This window comes from Anomaloglossus baeobatrachus, chromosome 8 (genome assembly GCF_048569485.1).
Source record: "Anomaloglossus baeobatrachus isolate aAnoBae1 chromosome 8, aAnoBae1.hap1, whole genome shotgun sequence".
In the NCBI taxonomy this organism is placed as follows: Eukaryota; Metazoa; Chordata; class Amphibia; order Anura; family Aromobatidae; genus Anomaloglossus; species Anomaloglossus baeobatrachus.
The window spans coordinates 255,414,026-255,436,140 of NC_134360.1; the positions used below are offsets into that span (position 1 = coordinate 255,414,026).

At 49.2% G+C, this 22,115-nt stretch overlaps 1 protein-coding gene across 2 annotated transcripts in view; it reads right to left on the reverse strand.

The window, feature by feature from the left end:
- LOC142249544 (uncharacterized) overlaps positions 1-22,115 on the reverse strand; it is a 44,895-nt gene that overhangs the window by 8,449 nt on the left and 14,331 nt on the right. For both annotated transcript variants that reach the window (XM_075321212.1, XM_075321211.1), the window contains exons 8-11: positions 15,304-15,351; positions 14,136-14,180; positions 7,004-7,054; positions 2,273-2,341 (exon numbers count right to left, since the gene is read on the reverse strand). In XM_075321212.1, coding sequence (XP_075177327.1) covers positions 2,273-2,341; positions 7,004-7,054; positions 14,136-14,180; positions 15,304-15,351 — 213 coding nt within the window. The remainder of the gene's footprint in view (positions 1-2,272; positions 2,342-7,003; positions 7,055-14,135; positions 14,181-15,303; positions 15,352-22,115) is intronic.

Consider the following 22,115-nt stretch of genomic DNA (forward strand, 5'->3'; position numbering starts at 1 on the left):
ACAAGGCGCACCTCTACCAGACGGCAGAGCGGTAAGATCCTGTTCGTGACGCCAAGTTGTCGTGGGCGGGGAGGAGGGTGTCAGCACACCGCGCTCACCCCTTCTGCTCGGGTCCGGCAGCTGCTCAGTGGTGGCTCGAGCCGTGGGCCGGATCCCGGGGTTTTTCTCGAGCGACACTCCTCGCCCGTGAGTGAAAGGGGGTTTGTTGGGTGTGGGGATTGTTATAGTTCGTGACGCCACCCACGGTTGTGGTGATTGCACCACCGCTGCTCTGGACGGGGATCCCGGGGATGGTGAAGGGGAGCAGCCAGGTGTTGTGTTGCCCCTCCGTGGGTAGGGGTTGGTGATCCCGGGGCCCGGTGATGGGTTGTGAGGTGCGGGGCCTGGTGGGCGAAGGGACGCGGGGGCAGCGCTGTGCCTTGCGGCACTGTGGTACTCACTCAGCCTGAGACACGGACACAGTTTGTACGGTAAACCAAACGGCTGGTAGGACGGTCCCACAGACTCCCGGTAGGTGACGGTGATGTCCCTCTTCCTTGCACCTATGTTTGACTGATGGTAGCGGTGGATTCCCTCCGGTTACCCGCTCCCCGACTACAATCTGGGCCGGAGGAGCTCTACACTTTGCCCGCAGGCGCTGGCCCTGAGAAACTGGTGCCTTGGCGGTGGCGGTGTCTCTCTGTTCCAGGTTGGGCTGTTGCCTTCAATCGGGACTTGGTTGCTGGGGGATCTACGTCCCCTTCACTGACGGATTCGGCAAATTTGGCGACTCCTAGCCTTGCCGGGGTCCGAGAGGCCCCTGCCCTGGTGCTGACTGTCCTTCGGAACACTGCTCCAGACCACCGGGCACACAGCCAACGGGGTCCTTCCAGGAACTTCCAAACGGTCCCCCTCCAGACAGTCACCGCCGTCGCTGACCTTGCTGTTCTGGCCCTCCACAAAGCTGGGCCCTCAGGCTTTGCACACTCTCTGCTCTGTCACCACTTCTTGCTTTCCTCCTTTTCCACTTTTCTTCTCTGCTCCTCACTCAACTCCGTTGTTTACTCTTGCCCTCCCCGGGCTTAACTGCCTGGTACTTCCTGCCTCCAGAGCTGTGATCTCCTTGGTGGGCGGAGCCAACCACCTGGCCCACCCCCTGGTGTGAATCATCAGCCTCTGGAGGAAGGCAACAAGGATTTCTGGTTAGCTGTGATGTGCATACCTGGAGTGTGGGGTGTGGTGGTGTTGTGACCTGTGACCCCTGGCTTGCCCAGGGCGACACACATGCACCATAATGAAAGTGTAAAAACTAATTATTCAGCTAAATGCTTCTGAACACGTTACACGTCACAGGACCTCAGCTGCATGTGTACCATATATCTCTAAGGATAAAACGCTTGATGTTGGAAAATAACTGAAAATCTTTATCTTGTAGGTAACACGATGAAAAGACGGAGTGAAAAGCGACTTGAAGAGACAGCTCAGTCATAAGTCTAATTATCTAAGATCTGATGGCCGGGACCCTCTTAGTTTCTTAGATTGGGCCAGTAGTGACCAGTTATGGGACAGCGTCTTTCTCTATTTACACAGGAGTCCTATTCCTGGAGCTATTTCTGCTCTCGGTCGTGTATTTTACCACTTCTGGATAAATTGTATATTGCTGCAAACTCCCTTCTGATTTATGGTCTGTGCACATGTTGAGTTTTTGAAGCAGATTTTTTGCAGTAATAATAACCTTAGTGTGGGTAAAAAAAAACATGCGTAAAATATGCACTTTTTTTAAGCATTTTTACATAAACTTTTTCCGATTCGTTTGAATGGGTAAAAAACTGCAAAAACATTGAAGGAACTGACATGCTGCAGATTTGGAAATAATGCTTTGATGATTAAAATCTGCAAGGAATTTTTTTTAACGCTCGGAGAGAAAAATGTAGAATATGAAAAAAACCTTTACAATTCTGGAGTAATCATTTACTTTATCCTGTACTTACCTGTTTCATCTACCTACCTATATACACTGTCTAGTCTGTCATTTCAGCTGCCTCCCCCTGATGTCTCCCACCCAATACCACTCAAGCCAGATTATCTAATGGTCCGTTACCTCACACCGAAAACCAAGAGACCCTCCTCCATTGCCTCCTTCCCACCTCTCCATGGGAAACAGTGGCCCATGGAACATTTATCTCTTGAAACATAATTACCAAAATCGTCTCACATAAGACAACACGTTAAATACCAAAATGAGTAAATAGAGATATCAATTCAGTATGAAAGTAATTTGAGAAATACTTACAATCACAGTTGCAACAACATTCTGCAGTAGAGGAACAGCGGCATCGCCCAATGACGCAACCACGTTCTCCTGTAAAATAGGGGTCACGTTAGGTGCACACTTTGCATCTGTCGTCTACATTTTCCTAACAAACATTTAGTAGATTGTCACAAAGCCGGTGGTAACAGCGCAGCAGCTACAGGCGCAAAACAGTAAGATATTATTGACCCTTTTTCCATATTACAAATATGTCAGGAGTCATAAGGAGTGGCTAAGAAATGGGATTTAGGAGGTTCTGTAAATAACTCATTGGAATCGCAAAAGTTCAAAAGCATTTATGTAAGTGATCAAGAAACCACAGCTTTATCAAACCACACATTTCTTGGTCAGACTCATCTCCGGGGCCGGGTAAATGGATTTCGCAACTCCCTAACTATACGCTATCAGACATAAAAGCCACAATCCGCCTAAATTCCATACTACCATATGATAGCTACACTACAATAGCTCTTATGATATTCCAGAGCCTACATGTAAGGGGGCAGTCGGACCCCCGAGCAGTAAAGGAGAATTCCCCCCTGAAGACGCCACACGGTGCGGTGGTGAATGTTTATTAAGTGTATAACAGTAATGATAAAATGTTATCTGCTGTGCGAGGTAGTAAACAGATTCCCCGCTAGGTGTCAGTAGAGAGTGGGTGGTTCCCCTGGTAACAGTGGCAGGGAGGGAGGAGAAGTGTAGCCTAGTTGGGGGATGGGCTCGGGATGCAGGGCCGGAGCTCAGTCAGACGGGACATGACAGAGAGTCAGTATGGGAGCTGATAAGAAAAGTGAAGGTCAAACAGGAACGCCTGTAACAGAAACAGAGGAGACCTTTGAGGAAGGTTGGGAAAACTTGGAACTTGTCCTGAACCGGTAGCATGTACTGGATCCACTCCGTAGTCTGAGAAACCCCTGAGATAGGGCTTGACTAAACCGGTTCGGAGTGCAGCTATCGGGGGGTAGCACGTTGGCCCCTGCAGGTGAAGGAAAGTGTCCGGAGGAAAGTGTTTAAGGATTGATGTAAACCTGTTGCTAAGAATTGGATGCAAGCAAAGCATGGAAAGACTGTTCAATAAACTGTTGTTTAATTTATCAACCGCCTGTCAACGACTCTTGTCTGCGAATGATAAAGGAGCCGGCGAGCCGAAGGAGAAAGGCGCTGCGGAGAGCCAAGGTGCTGATATGAATGTGTCCCTGCCACTCACACTTTGCCCACCAAACACTCCTGCTTTACTAATGACGGTCGGGCCGGGGGTCGGCCTGTCGCCCTTAGGGCAGAATACCACGACTACACCCCTCGAGGCGCCCCCTGCCCCCGTTACATACATATCACCTGAAGTTAAATCCAAGATGTCCTCTGGAGGTGATTCCTCATGTCCCAAATGCTCCTGATCTCCAGCAGACATATCACTGTCTCCGGCCGAAAATCCGAGAGGTTTGGGAACATCTTTATGATTACCTTAATACTACGATTAATATTTCTTTTACACTATCACCTGAATGGGCACTATTTAATATATTGCCACAAAATCAGACTAGTGGACCTTCTGCTCGACAACGACGTACTTTAATTATTTGGGCCACAGCTACCCGAAAAAGCATCCTCCATCTATGGGCTCAAGGTACGGTCCCCACTTTGACTTTTATATCCAGAAAGATTAATTACTTATTTCAAATGGAATGGACTGAATCTCTATTACACAAAGACAAAAGAACAGAACTTTTCTTTTTCACATGGTCACACTATATCGATACACAACCACTTTCAATACGCCAATCGATACACGAATGTTTCCAATTCACCGACTGGTATATGAGACAACTCCTTGCAGGTATCACACCGGTTAGGCTCATTTAAGAGGATACTACAATTATATCTTGTGCCTGGGGAAGGGGGGGGGGGAATTGTGGGAGTTCTACACCTGTTAGGTTAGTTAAGAAAACACTGTCTCATAATTTGCATAATCAAAGCTGTACTTTATATGTCCGAAAATTGCATCTGACTTTATACATTGTATATGTTTGAAGATTTATTTTCAATAAAGTCGGTTTTATTAAAAAAAACCCAGCATAATCTCAACTAGATTCAAGTGAAAAATGCCACAAAAATAGCAGTAGTGAATACATTGTCATTGATTCTACCCTTATCCAGCATTCTAAAGGCTGCTTTACATGCTGCGATCTCGCTAGCGAGATAGCTAGCGTGCGTACCCGTCCCCGTCGGTTTTGCGTCGTGGGCAAATCGCTGCCCGTGGCGCACAACATCGCTCGGACCCGTCAGACTACTTACCTGCCTAGCAACGTCGCTATGACCGGCGAACCGCTTCCTTTTTAAGGGGGCGGTTCGTTCGGCGTCACACCGACGTCACTAAGCGGCCGCCCAATCAAAGCGGAGGGGCGAAGATGAGCGGGACGAACATCCCGCCCACCTCCTTCATTCCTCATTGCCGGTGAACGCAGGTAAGGAGATGTTCCACGTTCCTGTGGTGTCACACATAGCGATGTGTGCTGCCGCAGGAACGACGAACAACCTGTGTCTGCAACAGAAACGATATTTGGGAACTGCACAGCGTGTCAACGAGCAACGATAAGGTGAGTATTTTTGCTTGTTAGAGGTTGCTCGTACGCTTCACACGCAACGATGTCGCTAATGAGGCCGGATGTGCGTCACGAATTCTGTGACCCCCAACGACATCGCATTAGCGATGTCGTTGCGTGTAAAACAGCCTTAAGGGGTACTTTACACATTGTGACATCGCTAGCATCGGCTAGCGATGTCGAGCGTGATAGTACCTGCCCCCGTCGCACATGCAATATTGTGTGATAGCTTCCGTAGCGAACATTATCGCTACGGCAGCTTCACACGCACATACCTGGACTGCCGAACAATCCCTCCTTCAAGGGGGAGGAGCATTCGACGTCACCACGACGTCAACGCGACGTCACTAAGTGGCCGGCCAATAGAAGCGGAGGGGTGGAGATGAGCGGGACATAACATCCCGCCCACCTCCTTCCTTCCGCATTGGTGGCGGGACGCAGGTAAGGAGATGTTTGTCGTTCCCGCGGCTTCACACACAGCGATGTGTGGTGCTGCTGGAGCGACAAACAACATCATATCTGCAGCAGGAGCGACATTATGAAAATGAACGACATGACACAGATCAGCGATTTTTGACTGTGTTGCGCTCGTTCATCGTAGGGTTTACACATTGCGATGTCGCTACCGACACCGGATGTGCGTCACAACAACCGTGACCCCGGTGATATCTCAGTAGCGATGTCGCAACGTGTACAGTACCCCTAAGTCTTTTCAGTGAAAATGCTGAGGATTTGACCAAGGGTCTTTCATTTGCTTTTCTTTTGCATTTCTAAGGCCACGTCCAGAGCTAGCTGGGCACGTCTGCCACGTATTGTGCTGTAAATATGACAAATCTGTAGCAAAATCAGCTGTTCATTTGCTGCAATGCAAAGGGTGGAATCAATTGCAAAATGTTCCAGCACAAGCATTCTGTGGTTTGCAGATTTGTAGCTTGCCCTTAAAGAAAATGTTTCCATCAATGTCACATCTATAATTCTTTATAAAGTTCTATGATGAAAGGTTTGCACCAGGTTTGGAAGTTACCACCTCTCCACGTGACAGGTGATACCCCTCTGATTGCCGGTGGTCTCATCACTAATCCCCTCAAATCTCAAAAATGATGGGAACCTTGGCAATCATCAAGTTACTTACAAAACAACATTTTTTTTTCAGGTCACAATCTATAAAAATAAATAAAATTCTGCAGGTTTCACGCTGGCCATTGAATGTCAACATTTCCTTACACTTTTTCTTTTCTGAAGATTAGGCTGCACTCACGAGCGTATGGCAGTAGATGCGAGAGTAATGGATGCGATATGCTAATGACCCCCGGCTCAGGCTCTGCTGCGAGCGTGAGCCGAGTGTCATGCGACTGTGGTCCGATCTTGCAATCAAGTCACAGCTCTGAAGCTGAGGGCGGGCGCTGCGGAGGAGAGGGAGGGGTTAATCCCATCTCCTCCATTGTCAGCCTCTGCGTAAATCGCACTGCACTGGGATAACGTCCGAGTGTAGTCCGATGTTTCTCTCATCCATTCACTTGTATGGGTGCAAGTGATACGGCAGAAAATCGCAGCATGCTGCTACTTTTCTCACATCCAGAGTCTGACCAACTGCGGTCCCTCATTGACTAATCGGCAGAATGGAGAATTCTTATCCCCATTTCCAAATGGAGTGGCATGTCAGATGTTCCTCCACTGCTCCATTCATTCTCTATGGGGCTGACGGAAAAATCTATGCATCACTCAGAAGCCCCTTAAGGAATGAATGGAGAGATTCTCAAGCCTTTGTTCTGACTCTCCAATCTAACTTGGATAAAAGTGCCCTATTCTGACGGCTGGTGAGGGTCCCAGTGCTCGGACGCCCATCGATCAATAGTTTAACCCCTACTTTCTGGAAAGATGATAACTTGTCTACATTGGATAATCTCTGCAGTCGGCTCATTATCATCATAATTAGTTATGGTCACAGCCCCCTCTGCACAATGAGATCTGCAGAGGTCACAGAACAATACCAGGAATCATCCTCTAATAAATGTAATTATATAAATAACATGTATTAAATTACAAACATATTCTTTACTGTATTAAACATTTGTAGACATGTTGAGAACAGAACAAGGAAATATTTTCCTACCAATGCACCTCGGGTTCCAGCAGCATCATCCCCAAAGCAGGCAACTTGTTTCTGAAATACAAATAAATAAAATATAACATTTGTGTAACATTCCGCACTATTCCTGCATTTATAGTAATGCTATGACTCTGTTTACACTCGCGTCATGGATTGTCTTTATAACAGAACAGTACATGGTCACAGATCCCATTAGTACCTGACAGATCCCATTAGTACCTGACAGATCCCATTAGTACCTGACAGATCCCATTAGTACCTGACAGATCCCATTGTTGGATGTTATTTTATGCCATTCAGTATGAAAAATAACGCAGCGTAAAAAATATTCTTCCAGTGAAATCTGAAAAAATAGCAATGGAGACTCCAAATAATTGTAAAAGGTAAAGAATGTTTAATAATTTACCCTGATGTTCTGGGCGTGTGTCGCTTGTTATATGGAGTAACCGTCAGTGTATGTGAAAACGGCATTTTATGTTGTTTACGGTGTATTTTCTGTTGATTGATGAATCCATCTGCAGCTGTTTATATATATATATATATATATATATATATATATATATATATATATATATATATATATATATTATATATACACACAGTATATTAGTTTCAGCCCCTTACTCCCAGAGGCAGACACCACGGCTATGAAGCTATATATATATATATATATATATAGCAGTAGTATTTTCCCGCAGTCATCACAAGATCTTATTTCATGTAAATTTTTACAGCATAAATTGTAGCTACAAAAAGCACTGAGCTCCCCCTAGTGGTGTCTGCAGGATGAGGGGTTTTATCGTGCGCGGTGTGAGGGGATGTAAAGGACTCGGAGCGGTGTCACTCATTTCAGTTGTCTGGTATAAGCCGTCACTCCGGTCTTGATGATGAGGGGTTGCGCTGGAGTCAGACACGCCTGATTCATGACGAGGCACTTGTGGTGATATCAATATCAATGCCGGCCATGATGACCAACAGTCAGAGGAAAAGGCAGGGTGAGTGGACTGACATGCTCCTCCACAGCTTAGCAAAATGTGGGATTCGTTGCTTGTGGATTGACATGGCTATTGTTGGCATAATACTAAGCAATAACTATTGGAGAGCATTGCTTTTAGACTCATGCGATGAGAGCAAAATGGAGGAATTTGTTTCTGATTCCAAAGGGAGGAGCAAGTTTCACCAAGAAGGTGCTTGTCATCCACATTTCTGCTCTCAAGACCTGCCTCTGCTTCTCAAAGAGTCTCTGCCCGACCGGCTCTAATGCTATAAGGAGAATATCGTGTATGGGACATGATGCTCCGGAGGTTTTCTCTTCTGCTGCATCAACTTGACGCACATCAATAATCAGAGATGCCGCGGCTGAACTTCCAGGCTCCGTTGTCCTGGGCAGGGCCGTTTCTCCAGGAGATTGCTTTAGCCCTGACCCCATGGGCATCAGATTGGAACAGTGGCGAGAATTTGCCTAGTTTGACATTAGTATAGTGTCTTGTCCAGTCTCCGGCACATTATCCTAAATAAAGAGTGACTTTCACTTATCTGATTAAGTGCCGAATTCCGTCCTTTTTCCTGTCTACGGGGTTGGACATTTGTGACGCCCTGGGCAAGCCAGGGGTCACAGGTCACACCACCACACCCTACACCCCAGTTAGGAACACCAAGGCTAACCAAAAATCCTTGTTGCCTTCCTCCAGGGGCTGATGTCCACACCAGGGGGTGGGCCAGGCGGTTGGCTCCGCCCACCGAGGAGTGCACAGCCCTGGAGGCGGGAGACACAGGCAGTGAAGTTAGGGAAGTGAAAGTAGAAGGAAGTGAAGTGGTAGAGGAGCAAAGAAGAGAAGCTGAAGTAAAGGGAAAGTGACAGTTAGTAAAGCCTGAAGCTGGTCCGGGTGTGTGCCCCGGACTGAGACAGCAAGGTCAGCAGACGGCAGTGACTGTCTGCAGGGGTGACTGCTTGGAGGTTGCTGGAAGGACCGCGGACGGGTGGTGGCCCGGCGGTACCGGAGCGGTATACGAAGAGCAGTCAGCACCAGTGGCAGGGGCCTTTCGGATCGCGGCAAGGCTAGGAGTCGCCGTGAATTTGCCAAATCCGTTAGTGAAGGGGACCTCTGGGTCTCCCAACAAGCAAGTCCCGATTGAAGGCAACAGTCCAACCGTTACAGAGAGACACCGCCACCGCCAGGGCACCAGTTTCTCAGGGCCAGCGCCTGCGGGCAAAGTAGGGGCTCCTCCGGCCCATATCCAAGCCGGGGAGCGGGTTACCGGTGGGAACCCATCGAAACCATCATCATCTTAGGTGCAGGTAAAGGGACCGTCACCGTCAACTACTGGCGAAAAGCAAGTGCAGCGGTCCGTGGGAACCGTCTTTCCAGCCGTGTGTTTTACCGAGAACTGTGTCATCGTCTCAGGCTGAGTGAGTACCACAGTGCCGCAAGGCACAGCGCTGCCCCCGCGTCCCTGCAACCCACCAAGCCCTGCATCACCCACCTCATCACTGGGCCCCGGGACAACTACCCCCTACCCACGGAGGGGAGGACTAACATCTAGCTGCTCTATACCATCAGTTCCCGGATCCCCATACAGAGCAGCGGTGGTGTCAACAAATCACCACAACCGTGGGTGGCGTCACGGACAATAAACTATCCCAAAAACCAATCCCCTTTCACTCACGGGCGAGGAGCGCCGCTCGAGTCCCCGGGATCCGGCCCATCGCTCGAGCCACCGAGCAGCAGCAGCAGCAGGCCGCAGCAGCCGCAGTGGCAGCCGGACCCGAGCAGTGGGAGAGCGCGGCGTCCCCTCCTCCGCCCGCGACAACTTGGCGTCACGAACAGGATCTTACCGCTCTGCCGTTGGGTAGAGGTGCGCCTTGTGACCGCCGGAGGTATCCGGCCGGAAAATTTCAGAAGTCGCCATCTTTGGCGCGAAAAGTTCCCGCTCGAGCGTCTTCTCGAGTAGTAGAGGCGCGAAGGCCAAAACCCCGCCCCAATAGAGGAGGGTCCGGAAAGAGGCTAAGGGAGACGGAATGGCGGCTGGCCGCATGTGAGCGCGGCTATAAAAGCAGGGACGCCAGGACCCTGCAGCCATCTTGTTCCTGGGAGAGGCCGCCAGCGACATGTTCATGCCGTCCCACAGCACCGTAGCCCCCGCGCCTGGAACCGCGGCGTGGGTGGAGATTCGGACCGCGCAGCTCTACCAAAGGCTGAAGGTCAAGATGCAGCTCCTCATGGAGGAGTGGGAGACCGACATGGCGGACGTCATAGCGACTGTGCGGAGACGCAAGGAGGAAGCGGAGGAAGGGAGGGTGAGTGACCCACGCCCCGATGCCCTTGAAGGGCCGGTCATCGCGGCTGCGGGACCCGGTCCAAACCCTCTCCCCCTGCTGCCTCCCTCGCCACCTGTCTCGGAAGCCGTGACCCCGCCACTAGGCCCGCTACCACCGCAACTGGTAGCGATACACAGCATGCCTGCCCAGGCGGGCCGACCTGTAGCCGGAGCCCGTAGTCGACCGGAGGTGCTGCCATGGAAAGCCCCGAAAACCGAACCGGAGGCGTCCCCCGAGAAAGTCCCCGAGCCGGAGCCGATGACCCGCTCCGTGCCGAAGGCCCAACTGCGGAAAGCCCCTGTGCCCATCCCCCACACCTCGGCTGAGGTTGCGCCGGGTTGCCGATGCAAGGCAGCGTCTAAGGCCAAGTCACTGCGGACCTGACGCCCAGAGTACCAGCAGTGGGCAATGTCCAACAGGTCTCGCGGGGCCCGACCCGTGCGCCGGAGCTCGCAGCAGCGCCGTACTGGGACAGGGAGCCGGTACCGTTGGGCCCGGAGATTGAAGAGAGGGAAAGAAGGAAGGCGGAGTTGGTGGCCCGTGCAATCCAGTAAAAAGAGAGCCTCCGTCAGGCAACGTTCTGTGTCCGGGGCCCGCTGTACGAAGGGCAGGTGAGGCGGTTTGATGTCCGCCGTGGCTATGGGTTTATATATGAACCGGGCCTGGAGGCCGAAGTGTTTATAGCCCGGCGGGATGTGAATGCCCACCTGCCTGAGGAGCATCCCGGTCGTAACCTGATGTCGGGCGACATCGTGCAGTACACCCGGCACTGTGGGGAGAGGGGGTGGTTCGCGCTGGACGCTAAGTTAAGGGGCAGCCAGGAGTCACGTGTGAGCGCCGCGCCCCCTCCCTCAGGTGATGTTGAGGACTCGGAATAACGGCAGCGGAGCACCGTTGCACCGTCCCCGTTGGGAACACCAGTCTGAGTATGTTTACAAGTTTGAAAAGTTTTGAAAATGAAAAATGATTACCGAGGATTTACCTGATTATCTACCGTGATTGGAAACCGGCCGTTGCCGGCACCGTTGTCCCCGTGGGGACCGTTTGAAAAGTTTTGCATAGAAACTTCTATGAACAGGCCTGAGAACTCACAGGGCAACCACAAACGTTAAGTGGGTTGTAAATAAATATGTTGTGCAGCTACCGTAACCGCCTCCGGAGAGGTAGGTTGGAGGGAGGACCCGCAGTGGAGCAGGCTGGGGCCCAGCCACCACAGGAACCGGTGGCTACCCTCTGGAGGGGAAGGACAGATCCTGCTCGGGTAACTTGTGCTGGACTGGGGTCAAGGGGTGCTGCCTGGGTTTTAGGGGCAGCATCAGGGCCAGGTTACTTGGGTGGGAGAGAGCGGCAGCCGCAACCGTTTAATGTTTAGCAACGTTTAAGTACCGAACCTCCCGATGTGGGATGATGCCATAAGTTGTATTATGTTACCTTTTCTTTTATATATTTTTCAGAAAATAAAACCGGTGTTGGACGGGCAGCCCGCGGACGGTCTGCATTTTGCTAAGGGGGAATGTGACGCCCTGGGCAAGCCAGGGGTCACAGGTCATAACACCACCACACCCTACACCCCAGTTAGGAACACCAAGGCTAACCAAAAATCCTTGTTGCCTTCCTCCAGGGGCTGATGTCCACACCAGGGGGTGGGCCAGGCGGTTGGCTCCGCCCACCGAGGAGTACACAGCCCTGGAGGCGGGAGACACAGGCAGTGAAGTTAGGGAAGTGAAAGTAGAAGGAAGTGAAGTGGTAGAGGAGCAAAGAAGAGAAGCTGAAGTAAAGGGAAAGTGACAGTTAGTAAAGCCTGAAGCTGGTCCGGGTGTGTGCCCCGGACTGAGACAGCAAGGTCAGCAGACGGCGGTGACTGTCTGCAGGGGTGACTGCTTGGAGGTTGCTGGAAGGACCGCGGACGGGTGGTGGCCCGGCGGTACCGGAGCGGTATACGAAGAGCAGTCAGCACCAGTGGCAGGGGCCTTTCGGATCCCGGCAAGGCTAGGAGTCGCCATGAATTTGCCAAATCCGTTAGTGAAGGGGACCTCTGGGTCTCCCAACAAGCAAGTCCCGATTGAAGGCAACAGTCCAACCGTTACAGAGAGACACCGCCACCGCCAAGGCACCAGTTTCTCAGGGCCAGCGCCTGCGGGCAAAGTAGGGCTCCTCCGGCCCATATCCAAGCCGGGGAGCGGGTTACCGGTGGGAACCCATCGAAACCATCATCATCTTAGGTGCAGGTAAAGGGACCGTCACCGTCAACTACTGGGGAAAGCAAGTGCAGCCGTCCGTGGGAACCGTCTTTCCAGCCGTGTGTTTTACAGAGAACTGTGTCATCGTCTCAGGCTGAGTACCACAGTGCCGCAAGGCACAGCGCTGCCCCCGCGTCCCTGCACCCCACCAAGCCCTGCATCACCCACCTCATCACTGGGCCCTGGGACAACTACCCCCTACCCACGGAGGGGAGAACTAACATCTAGCTGCTCCATACCATCAGTTCCCGGGATCCCCATACAGAGCAGCGGTGGTGTCAACAAATCACCACAACCGTGGGTGGCGTCACGGACAATAAACTATCCCAAAAACCAATCCCCTTTCACTCACGGGCGCGGAGCGCCGCTCGAGTCCCTGGGATCCGGCCCATCGCTCGAGCCACCGAGCAGCAGCAGCAGCCGCAGCGGCAGCCGGACCCGAGCACTGGGAGAGCGCGGCGTCTCCTCCTCCGCCCGCGACACATTATCTGAGCATCTCCTGCAAAAATCTGTAGTGTCGTATTACCATTATTCATCTGTCAAGAAAATGGCTTCTGATGGAGGAGCATGTGACCAGACCATGTGACCAGACCATGTGACCAGCCTCCTCCAACTGTAAAGTGCCTCACATGGTATAGATGCATTCCTATTGGTCGAGGTTATGGTTACCCATGATTTACTTCTGATATACTCTTTTTCTTATTACTAAGTCGCACACAATCACACTTTATAAATAGATCTATTTTGAGCTTCTTCTGTAGGAACCATTATAATAATGGTAATAAACAGCCAGACAAAGACGTTTCCATCCGCTATACTACAATTGCTCAAAAATTATCATCTTTTCTTCCAAATGATATTATTTTTTGGTATTTGAGAAAAGTTACTTGGGCAGCACGGTGGCTCAGTGGTTCACACTGCATGGTGGCTCAGTGGTTGACACTGAATGGTGGCTCAGCGGTTCGCACTGCCTGGTGGCTCAGTGGTTCACACTGCACGGTGGCTCAGTGGTTCGCACTGCACGGTGGCTCAGTGGTTCGCACTGCACGGTGGCTCAGTGGTTCACACTGCACGATGGCTCAGTGGTTCACACTGCACGGTGGCTCAGTGGTTCACACTGCACGGTGGCTCAGTGGTTCACACTGCACGGTAGCTCAGTGGTTCACACTGCACGGTGGCTCAGCGGTTCGCACTGAATGGTGGCTCAGCGGTTCACACTGCACGGTGGCTCAGTGGTTCACACTGCACGGTGGCTCAGTGGTTCACACTGCACGGTGGCTCAGTGGTTCACACTGCACAGTGGCTCAGTGGTTCACACTGCACGGTAGCTCAGTGGTTCACACTGCAGTCTTACTATGCTGGGGTCATATCCCACCAAGGACATCTCCAAGGAGTCTGTATGTCCTCCCCGTGTTTGGGTGGGTTTCCTCCCACACTTCAAAGACATACAGATAGGGAAGGTAGATTGTGAGCCTCCATGGGGACAGCGATGATCATGTCTGTCAAGTGTTATGGAATTAATAGCGCCATATAGGTGAATAAAATATAACTTAATTTAAAAAAATCTCATACTTACCAAGAGTGTAAAGAGCATATTCGCAGATAAAGCTTTGTAATCATTCTAGAAAAGATGAACAAAAAGTAACAAGATAAATGACCGTGATCTCTCAGCCGTATTCACCATAATGCGGGCAAGGGCGCCCATCACTGTGCCGGACGATCGAGGGCAGCATGATGCGCTAATGTGTGCAGTATTCTTACCAGAATCTTCAGCAGCGGCTCCTAACAGAAGTATTAATGTAGAAGAGATCACAGAGAAGCAGACCGCGGACAAATGCTGCATGAACCACGGACGGCGACTGCCAGACATTGGCTCCGACATTTCAGCGAAGCAGGTTTATTCTGAAACACGCTGAAGTCTTAGTTTTAAAGCCAAATTGGTGACGAGGACAAAAGGCGGCATTTCAGAATTTCTGATATATTCTGCCTGACGTTTAAGGACCATGAACCTGTAGCGCCCCTGAACTGCTCAGGGCACTACTAGGTACTGCAGTCTCACCAGGATGCAGGGTCTACCCCCAGGGACCTGGAACACAGTGCCAGTAACATCTGCACACACACCTAAATCCCAGTTTCCACTCCACACCGGGGGTGATGTACTAGTCAGGCAAGGGACGGCCACCCAGAGGGCGGAGCCAGTCAGACAGATTTCAATTGTTTCTACTCTTGAAAACTGAACACAGTTCTGCAATTTGTCCTTATGGGCAGTATTCATTAGTATCGAGCAAGATGCAAAATGAAATCTGCGGTCTGATTGGTTACTCTGGAAAGGAAAGCCAGTTTTCATTGTAAACAGTTTCATGTCTTTAGCTGTATATAAGAACATCAAAAAGGACAGGCAGGTCAAAACTGGGGGGGGGGGGGGGGGTATTGAGAGCCGCTAGGAGGATACGTTAGTGTATTTGCTGGACGGCTTCCATCTCATGACCTGTACTGAATGGGGGGAGGGGAAGTAAAGATGGAACTGAAATGGGTTAAAAGGAAAATCAAGCAGTGAAAATATGAAGAAAATATGAAGAAAATATGGAGAAAATATGGAGAAAATATGGAGAAAATATGGAGAAAATATGGAGAAAATATGGAGAAAATATGGAGAAAATATGGATGGAAACTAAGCATTGAGTGAGCAAAAAAGTTTAGAGAATTACTTTAATCTTATTGCCCCATGCTAGTCACATTCTTACCTTACAAAGCAGGTCATCTAGGGCCGAAATTGTCTGTGGTGTTAAGTTCTACAATAATAAAGATATATATGACACATTTCTATTTGGAATTTCAAAAATAAGTTTGAAACTGATAAAAAATAATAAGAAAACATTTTATATATCTTCACAAATGTGTAATCAAGAATTTTACCTGAAGAATATTGGCCCCACAGGCTGGTGGGCAATGTAGTGCATAATGAAACTGCCCCAGACAGTGCAGCAAGGGGTTAACCCCAATGCTGTTTTTGTCCAGCCCCCTCTCCCGTCCAGGCCCTGCTCTTCCTGTGTTTGCTAGGGGACACCGTCCTGGCCCCTCCCGATTTCCCAATCCCACCTATAGGGTGTAATTTCTACCTATATATTGGGGTCTGGGCCGGTGTCCGGTCTCTTCCCCTGGTATCCCAGGATCCGGAGCAGCTCTGCCTGGTGGAAGCAGGAGAAACCCGATGGCCCTTCACATCCTTGAGACGCTGCAGGCCCATGCGTGGCATGAAGGTTAGGGATGACTGGCTCATTTATTTGCAGAGCTCAGCTCTCCTCAGTCACAGATAGGGGCTATGTTGCAAAGAGCTGCTGCACCTGCCGGGGAAGTGTTTCTTCTCCTAGGTGCTTCCCTCGGGCCCCTGCCCCATGTGCATCCCTGTTTTTCCTGCCCCTGCCTTTAGCACGGCAGGCAGGCTTTAATAAACACCTCACAACTGTTGCTCCCTCAGCCCCTCCCTGTTGTTTTCACACAGCACAGTTTGCTGCACGCCCCCTTCATCTCCCCTGCAGCTCCCAGCACGTCTAGTGCATTAGTATCACAGCAGTATTACTTTAACCCCTCATATACTGCCATGGACAATGACACCACTTCCTCTTCTGCAGGTTTTGGGCAGTGTGTCTGCTCACCAGCCTGTATCCCTGGCCCCCCCACCCCTAACTCCCCTCCTGTGCTGCATACCTGTGATGGTCGGCCACGTTCTCTATTAACCCTTGATGCCCAAGCTGTCCCCTTCTTCACATCCACAGCTACTTTCACAATGTCTAAATCCTTGCAGACCACAGGGGTCCTGCTTATGTCCTACCAGTGATCGGTCCCGCTTCCCCTCTGCGTTGGGCTATGTGCCCATGTGGCGTGTTTTCATGCAGTTACGCTGCATTCTGCACTGCAGCGTGGCTGCATGCGTCCTGCGTCCCCAGCACAATCTATGAAGATTGTGCATAATTCATGCCCACATGGTGTATTGGAACGCGGCGCTTCGGCTTCTGCCGGGGCGCTGCGTTCTAAGAAGTGATATGTCGCTTCTTTTGTGCGCTCTGCATGCAGCCCCTGCTCTGTCTATGGGGGGGGCTGCGTGCGGAGCACATGAAATCGGCTTTTCAGTACGGACTGTTTCTGCGGCGGTTTGGGGCGTACGTGTGCTGTTCAGATCGCTGCGGAAATTTCTGTAGGGATAGAACGCAGCGTGGGCACATGGCCTTGCATCGATCGGATCTGCACGATCAGCGTCGCTCGCCGGATTGGTGCAGGAGGCGCTTGAGGCATTCTTCACGGAACTTCTCCCGTACACACAGAAGCCGGCGTTCACACTCATCTGGTAGAAGTCGCCTTTTGAATTCCTTTTGAGGGCTCAAGCGTCTCGAGGGTGTCTGATGAGTGTGCACGAACATCTATGGTGCAGCCTACGAGGACACAGAGGAATTGGTCTGCTACTGAACAGCCCGGGGATGTGAGGTATGCCCCTTCCCACGTCAGCGGTGGTGTATCTACGGCGAATTCCCCAGAGATGGCATCCACATCAACATCCGGTGTGTTCACGGAGGCTTGGGGGATTAAGGCATTACAGCTCCTTAAGGTGGCATTCTCCATCTTCATTGTTTGAGAGATCGGGCGCTTCGAGGATGCCTGGCGGACTTGTGCTGTCACGTCAGCGGTGGTGTTTTGATGGATACTCCCCCTGTGATAGCATCATGTCGACTAAGTCACGTTTATATTTGTCTCAGTACTTATGATAAGAAATCCAGGGTCACGAGAACGATTAGTAATTGGCTACAGGTTTTTCAGTCCTGAAATGTTCATTTATCAATACCTAATTTATAGTTCCTATAAACTCACGGTGGTTATGGGTGTAGTTGGTATTATGAGGATTTTCAGCGTCGGCTTGTCCCTACACCCTGGCATTGGTTTGGGTGTCCAAGCCATGGATTTCTGGCTTAGGTTAATGACCGTACAGAAGCCAGTATACCACTTTTCAATCCACGGCCACGGTGCTGGGAGCTTCACAAGGTCCAGCCATGGTGGCAGTGCGCCGCCCAGGAGCGTGTTGGTTGTTTAATGATTGACACTTCCGGTTCTTTGGGTTATGCAATACTAGCACGAGTGTTCTGCTTGCTGCGGAGCCATTTGGCTGTTAGATGCACTCACCCTCCTTCCAAGGTCCTCGGTAAAATGGTACAAATGTCTCAGACGACCCCGGTAAAGGTATCAGAGATGCCCCTTGTGGCTTGACAAATATCCCAATAAGGATGTGGCTGGTCATATCAGTTTTGTATTTTTCTTTCACTTTATTTATTCCATTTAATTTTCCTAATTGCTCCCTTATTGTCGGTAAAAGGAACGGAACCGGGTAGATTTCAATTGATACACCACCTACTGTATTTCACCCACACGGTGGGTCGGTTAATCATGGTATCCCTCCTGAGTAAGCTTTGATTTCTGTGTCTTTCACAGTGTAATTTCTCTTATACGGGAGTTCGGACGCAGTGCACTTTTGCTTAATCTGATATCGAATCTGTGTTTTGTCCGTTACCTGTTCATCCGCACTGTTCCATATTTTGGTTGTTGCATGTATGGCAATTTTTATTACGATTCTTTACTTCCCATGGGATGCTTTATGTCATTCCATTATTTTTAACTCTTCAGTTCATTTCTTCAATGGGTGCGGTGGTGTGAGACGCTCTCAAAATTTGTCACTCACTACTTGATGATTTTCTTTAATTGCTCTAGTGATTTCGATGAATGCAAACAATTTTTGACATTTTTTCAGTTGATATTGAGTTTGTTGTCCCTTTGCCCCCAAACAAACGTAGGGCACGAAAGATTCAGACCCTGTTTCAATTGAGTGTGGGTTTTGTTTTTGTACGGTGCAGTCTTAAAGGGATTTTCTACATACCATGAAAATACATTCACTTTGTCTGGTTGGTAATTCTGTTGGACAATTTTGTTGCTTATGTGATGTTATATTACTGAACCGCAGCATTAGAGAGGTCAGAATTACAGTCCGAGCTAATTAGAATTACAGGCATAGTATAGTTATAAGTATCTGTGTCTTTACAGGAAAGTTACATTGCGCCAAATGCAGTTCACCGCCTCTCATTGTCCACTAGGGGCGCTCCACCCTGACCACAGGATTCATAAGTCCACCAGAAGGGCGCTTCACCCTAACACAGGATTCATAAATCCACCAGAGGGGCGCTTCACCCTGACCACAGGATTCATAAGTCCACCAGAGGGGCGCTTCACCCTGACCACAGGATTCATAAGTCCACCAGAGGGGCGCTTCACCCTGACCACAGGATTCATAAGTCCACCAGAAGGGCGCTTCACCCTGACCACAGGATTACGTATTACTTCTGACTTACTGATTTGGCCTCAATTCCTTTTCACCTTTAATGAGTGTATGTACAACATGTGTTCTGTGGTGTCTAACGAGGTTTTATTTTTGCTCACCAATGCGTCTTTTTCTGATGGTTTTAGCGCTGTTTTTGGCAATCAGTGGTGCCGGGGCACCTGGCCCTCACCTTGTTAACTTTTTGTTTGACTGCTAATTTTTCCCTTTCAGAATCGTTCCCTATTGTCATTGCTGTGGAGTTTTGCCACAAGTCACTAGCCAACTGTAATATTTTGTTTGATGTTACTCTGCATACAATACACATTTGGATCCGAGCATGGGCTACGGGTTCTCAGAGTAATGCTCCATATTGATTGTCTCGTTTCTGTTTGCAGGATTTTTCAGCTGGTACCCAATGCCAGCCCGGTGGGTTGCCATTGCCACACCGCTGCGAGATCTTGTCGGGACCAACTCCTGACAGAGATTAGGACTATCCCCCTTCAAAGTGGCAACTTTATGGATAGGCGTGAAACAGTGGTTAGGTATAGGTAGGCTGGTAGCTGGTCCCTCGGTTCTGATAACTTTACCTGTTCGGAGGTTACCCTCTAATATTTGATGCACCTTTATAACTTTGGTTCTTCCGCCTCTGTAGCCCAGAAGCATTTATTTGTATTTTGTTTCATTTTTTGATGGGATGTTCTACGTTACTAAATCTTTTGTTATTTGCAAATCCCTTTAATGGCTGGTTTAAGTCCCACCAATCCATAGATAAGAGGCATCCCAATTTTTTTACCTGATGCTTCTTCAGTTAATCGACTATGCAGGCTGTTTGTTCAATCCCACGGGAGATATCCCTGTTGTCCACAACCTTTAACTTGGCCTTTTCTGGGCCCTCAGAGTCAGCGAACTCGCCACACCGTCCAAGAATAGTTTTGTTGCCTTCAATTGTGTGCCATACTACTTATTGACCCTTCATGTGTATCCGCATTCAGGAGCCCAAACTGACCAAGTGGCCAGAGATTCTGGGATTAGACTGTTCCTTCCCCTGGCCCTACCTGCCCTTTGCGTTTGATGGAATTTTTGTTTGTCGGTCTACTGGTTCCTCACTGTTAGTTTATTAGGATGTTCCCCCCCCCCTTACTAGGTACCAGTTTACCGCTCCTTTTTTCGGTACTGCCTCACCGCTTGCGGTTTTTTCACCCCCTGATCACTTTGGGACTCATTCCTTTTCATTGTGGCAGCCACTGAGGCTGCCAGGGCGGGCTTTATCAGACTCTGATATGCAGTGCATATTGGTAAATTGCGCTCTGCTTTTTTGTCAGATATGCATCGCACGATTTATTGCAGGAAGTAACCAATTTTATAGCACATTTACTTTAATTTCTTTAAAGGTTCGGCATTGCTATAAAAAAAAAAAAGGTTTTTGGATTGTTGGCAATTTCTACGTGTTTTGGGCTGTTCAGAGAGCTGGTAACAGTCGCAATCTTGGATTCTACTCTGTCAAACTGCTTAGTGGTTGGGTTCGAGGCTTGAGATGGCTCAGGTCTTGTTGGAGGTGGTTGCCATCAGCAGGCAGTTGTCTGCTCCGATGATTTTAGTTGGAAGGTGGCAACCGAAGGTTAATGCTTCAAGATGGTGTGCTCTTGGCAGATATCGGTCTGGATACAATTTTATCTATGATCCAGGGCGGCCTGGAGCAAGCCTTTTTTCCAAATGGTGGGGGTCGGAGTTCAGTTTGAGACTGGTCTCCTCCTTGGCATGTGTCAACAGCATTCTGGTGAGAGAGCGGAAGTCCTTGGTCCTGTGGTAGAGTGTCCCTTCTCACCTGGAGTCAAGTTATGTTTTACAAGTTCTAAAGAGTTTGGAAAAAGTTTATAAAATATGTTTTACAAGTTTTAATGAGTTTGTAAAAGTTTGTAAAATAATAATATATCAGTAAAGCTGTGACCGATATCTGCCAACAAAATGGTGTCTGTCTTTATTTCATTAGGACGGGCCTTTATTTGGATGCAATGGTTCTTTGTTTTTGTCTGTGCAGTCTGGTGGGCAGTGTAGTGCATAATGAAACTGCCCCAGACTGTGCAGCAAGGGGTTAACCCCAATGCTGTTTTTGTCCAGCCCCCTCTCCCGTCCAGGCCCTGCTCTTCCTGTGTTTGGGAGGGGACACCGTCCTGGCCCCTCCCGATTTCCCAATCCCACCTATAGGGTGTAATTTCTACCTATATATTGGGGTCTGGGCCGGTGTCCGGTCTCTTCCCCTGGTATCCCAGGATCCGGAGCAGCTCTCCCTCCCTCCCTCCCTATTGTTAATGTTTGTTTTTTACTTGTTTTTCTTTTTGGTAACAGTTTCTAAATGTTTGTACAGTGAAGTCACAGCAGCATGTGTCATCAGCATTCTGGTGAGAGAGCGGAAGTCCTTGGTCCTGTGGTAGAGTGTCCCTTCTCACCTGGAGTCAAGTTATGTTTTACAAGTTCTAAAGAGTTTGGAAAAAGTTTATAAAATATGTTTTACAAGTTTTAATGAGTTTGTAAAAGTTTGTAAAATAATAATATATCAGTAAAGCTGTGACCAATATCTGCCAACAAAATGGTGTCTGTCTTTATTTCATTAGGACGGGCCTTTATTTGGATGCAATGGTTCTTTGTTTTTGTCTGTGCAGTCTGAGCCCAAAGCACCGCTGGCCTGTGACAGACACAACATATCAATCATTATGCAGATTTTGTTTTCATAAATAACGTCAATCACTGCTTTTTTGCAAAAATATAACAAATATTTATTAAATTGAATAAATAGCAAAAAAGTGACATAAAAACATAGACAAGTACATTACACAAAGATCAGGCTCGCGTGACATCTTGGTGCACAGTCACTATGTGCATCGAGATGTCCTCCCCTTCAACATCGGGAAACCAAGATGGGGATGTTTCCCCTGTGGTTCGTGTGTGGCCTGTAAGAACATTGATAGGGCCTCCTCGTTTACATCGGTGGATGGTGCAAGAGAGTTTGTAATCAGGCAGTACATCTCTTGCAGCACAGACCACATAATTTATTTGGCAAAATGTGGATGTAATCTGCTGTATGTCGGTCTGACAACTCGACAATTTCGTGTGCGTACACACGAACATGTCAGAGACATTATAGCGGCGAGAGATGTTGAGGATTTGAGCTCCCTTCGAACCATCCCCCGACACTATAAG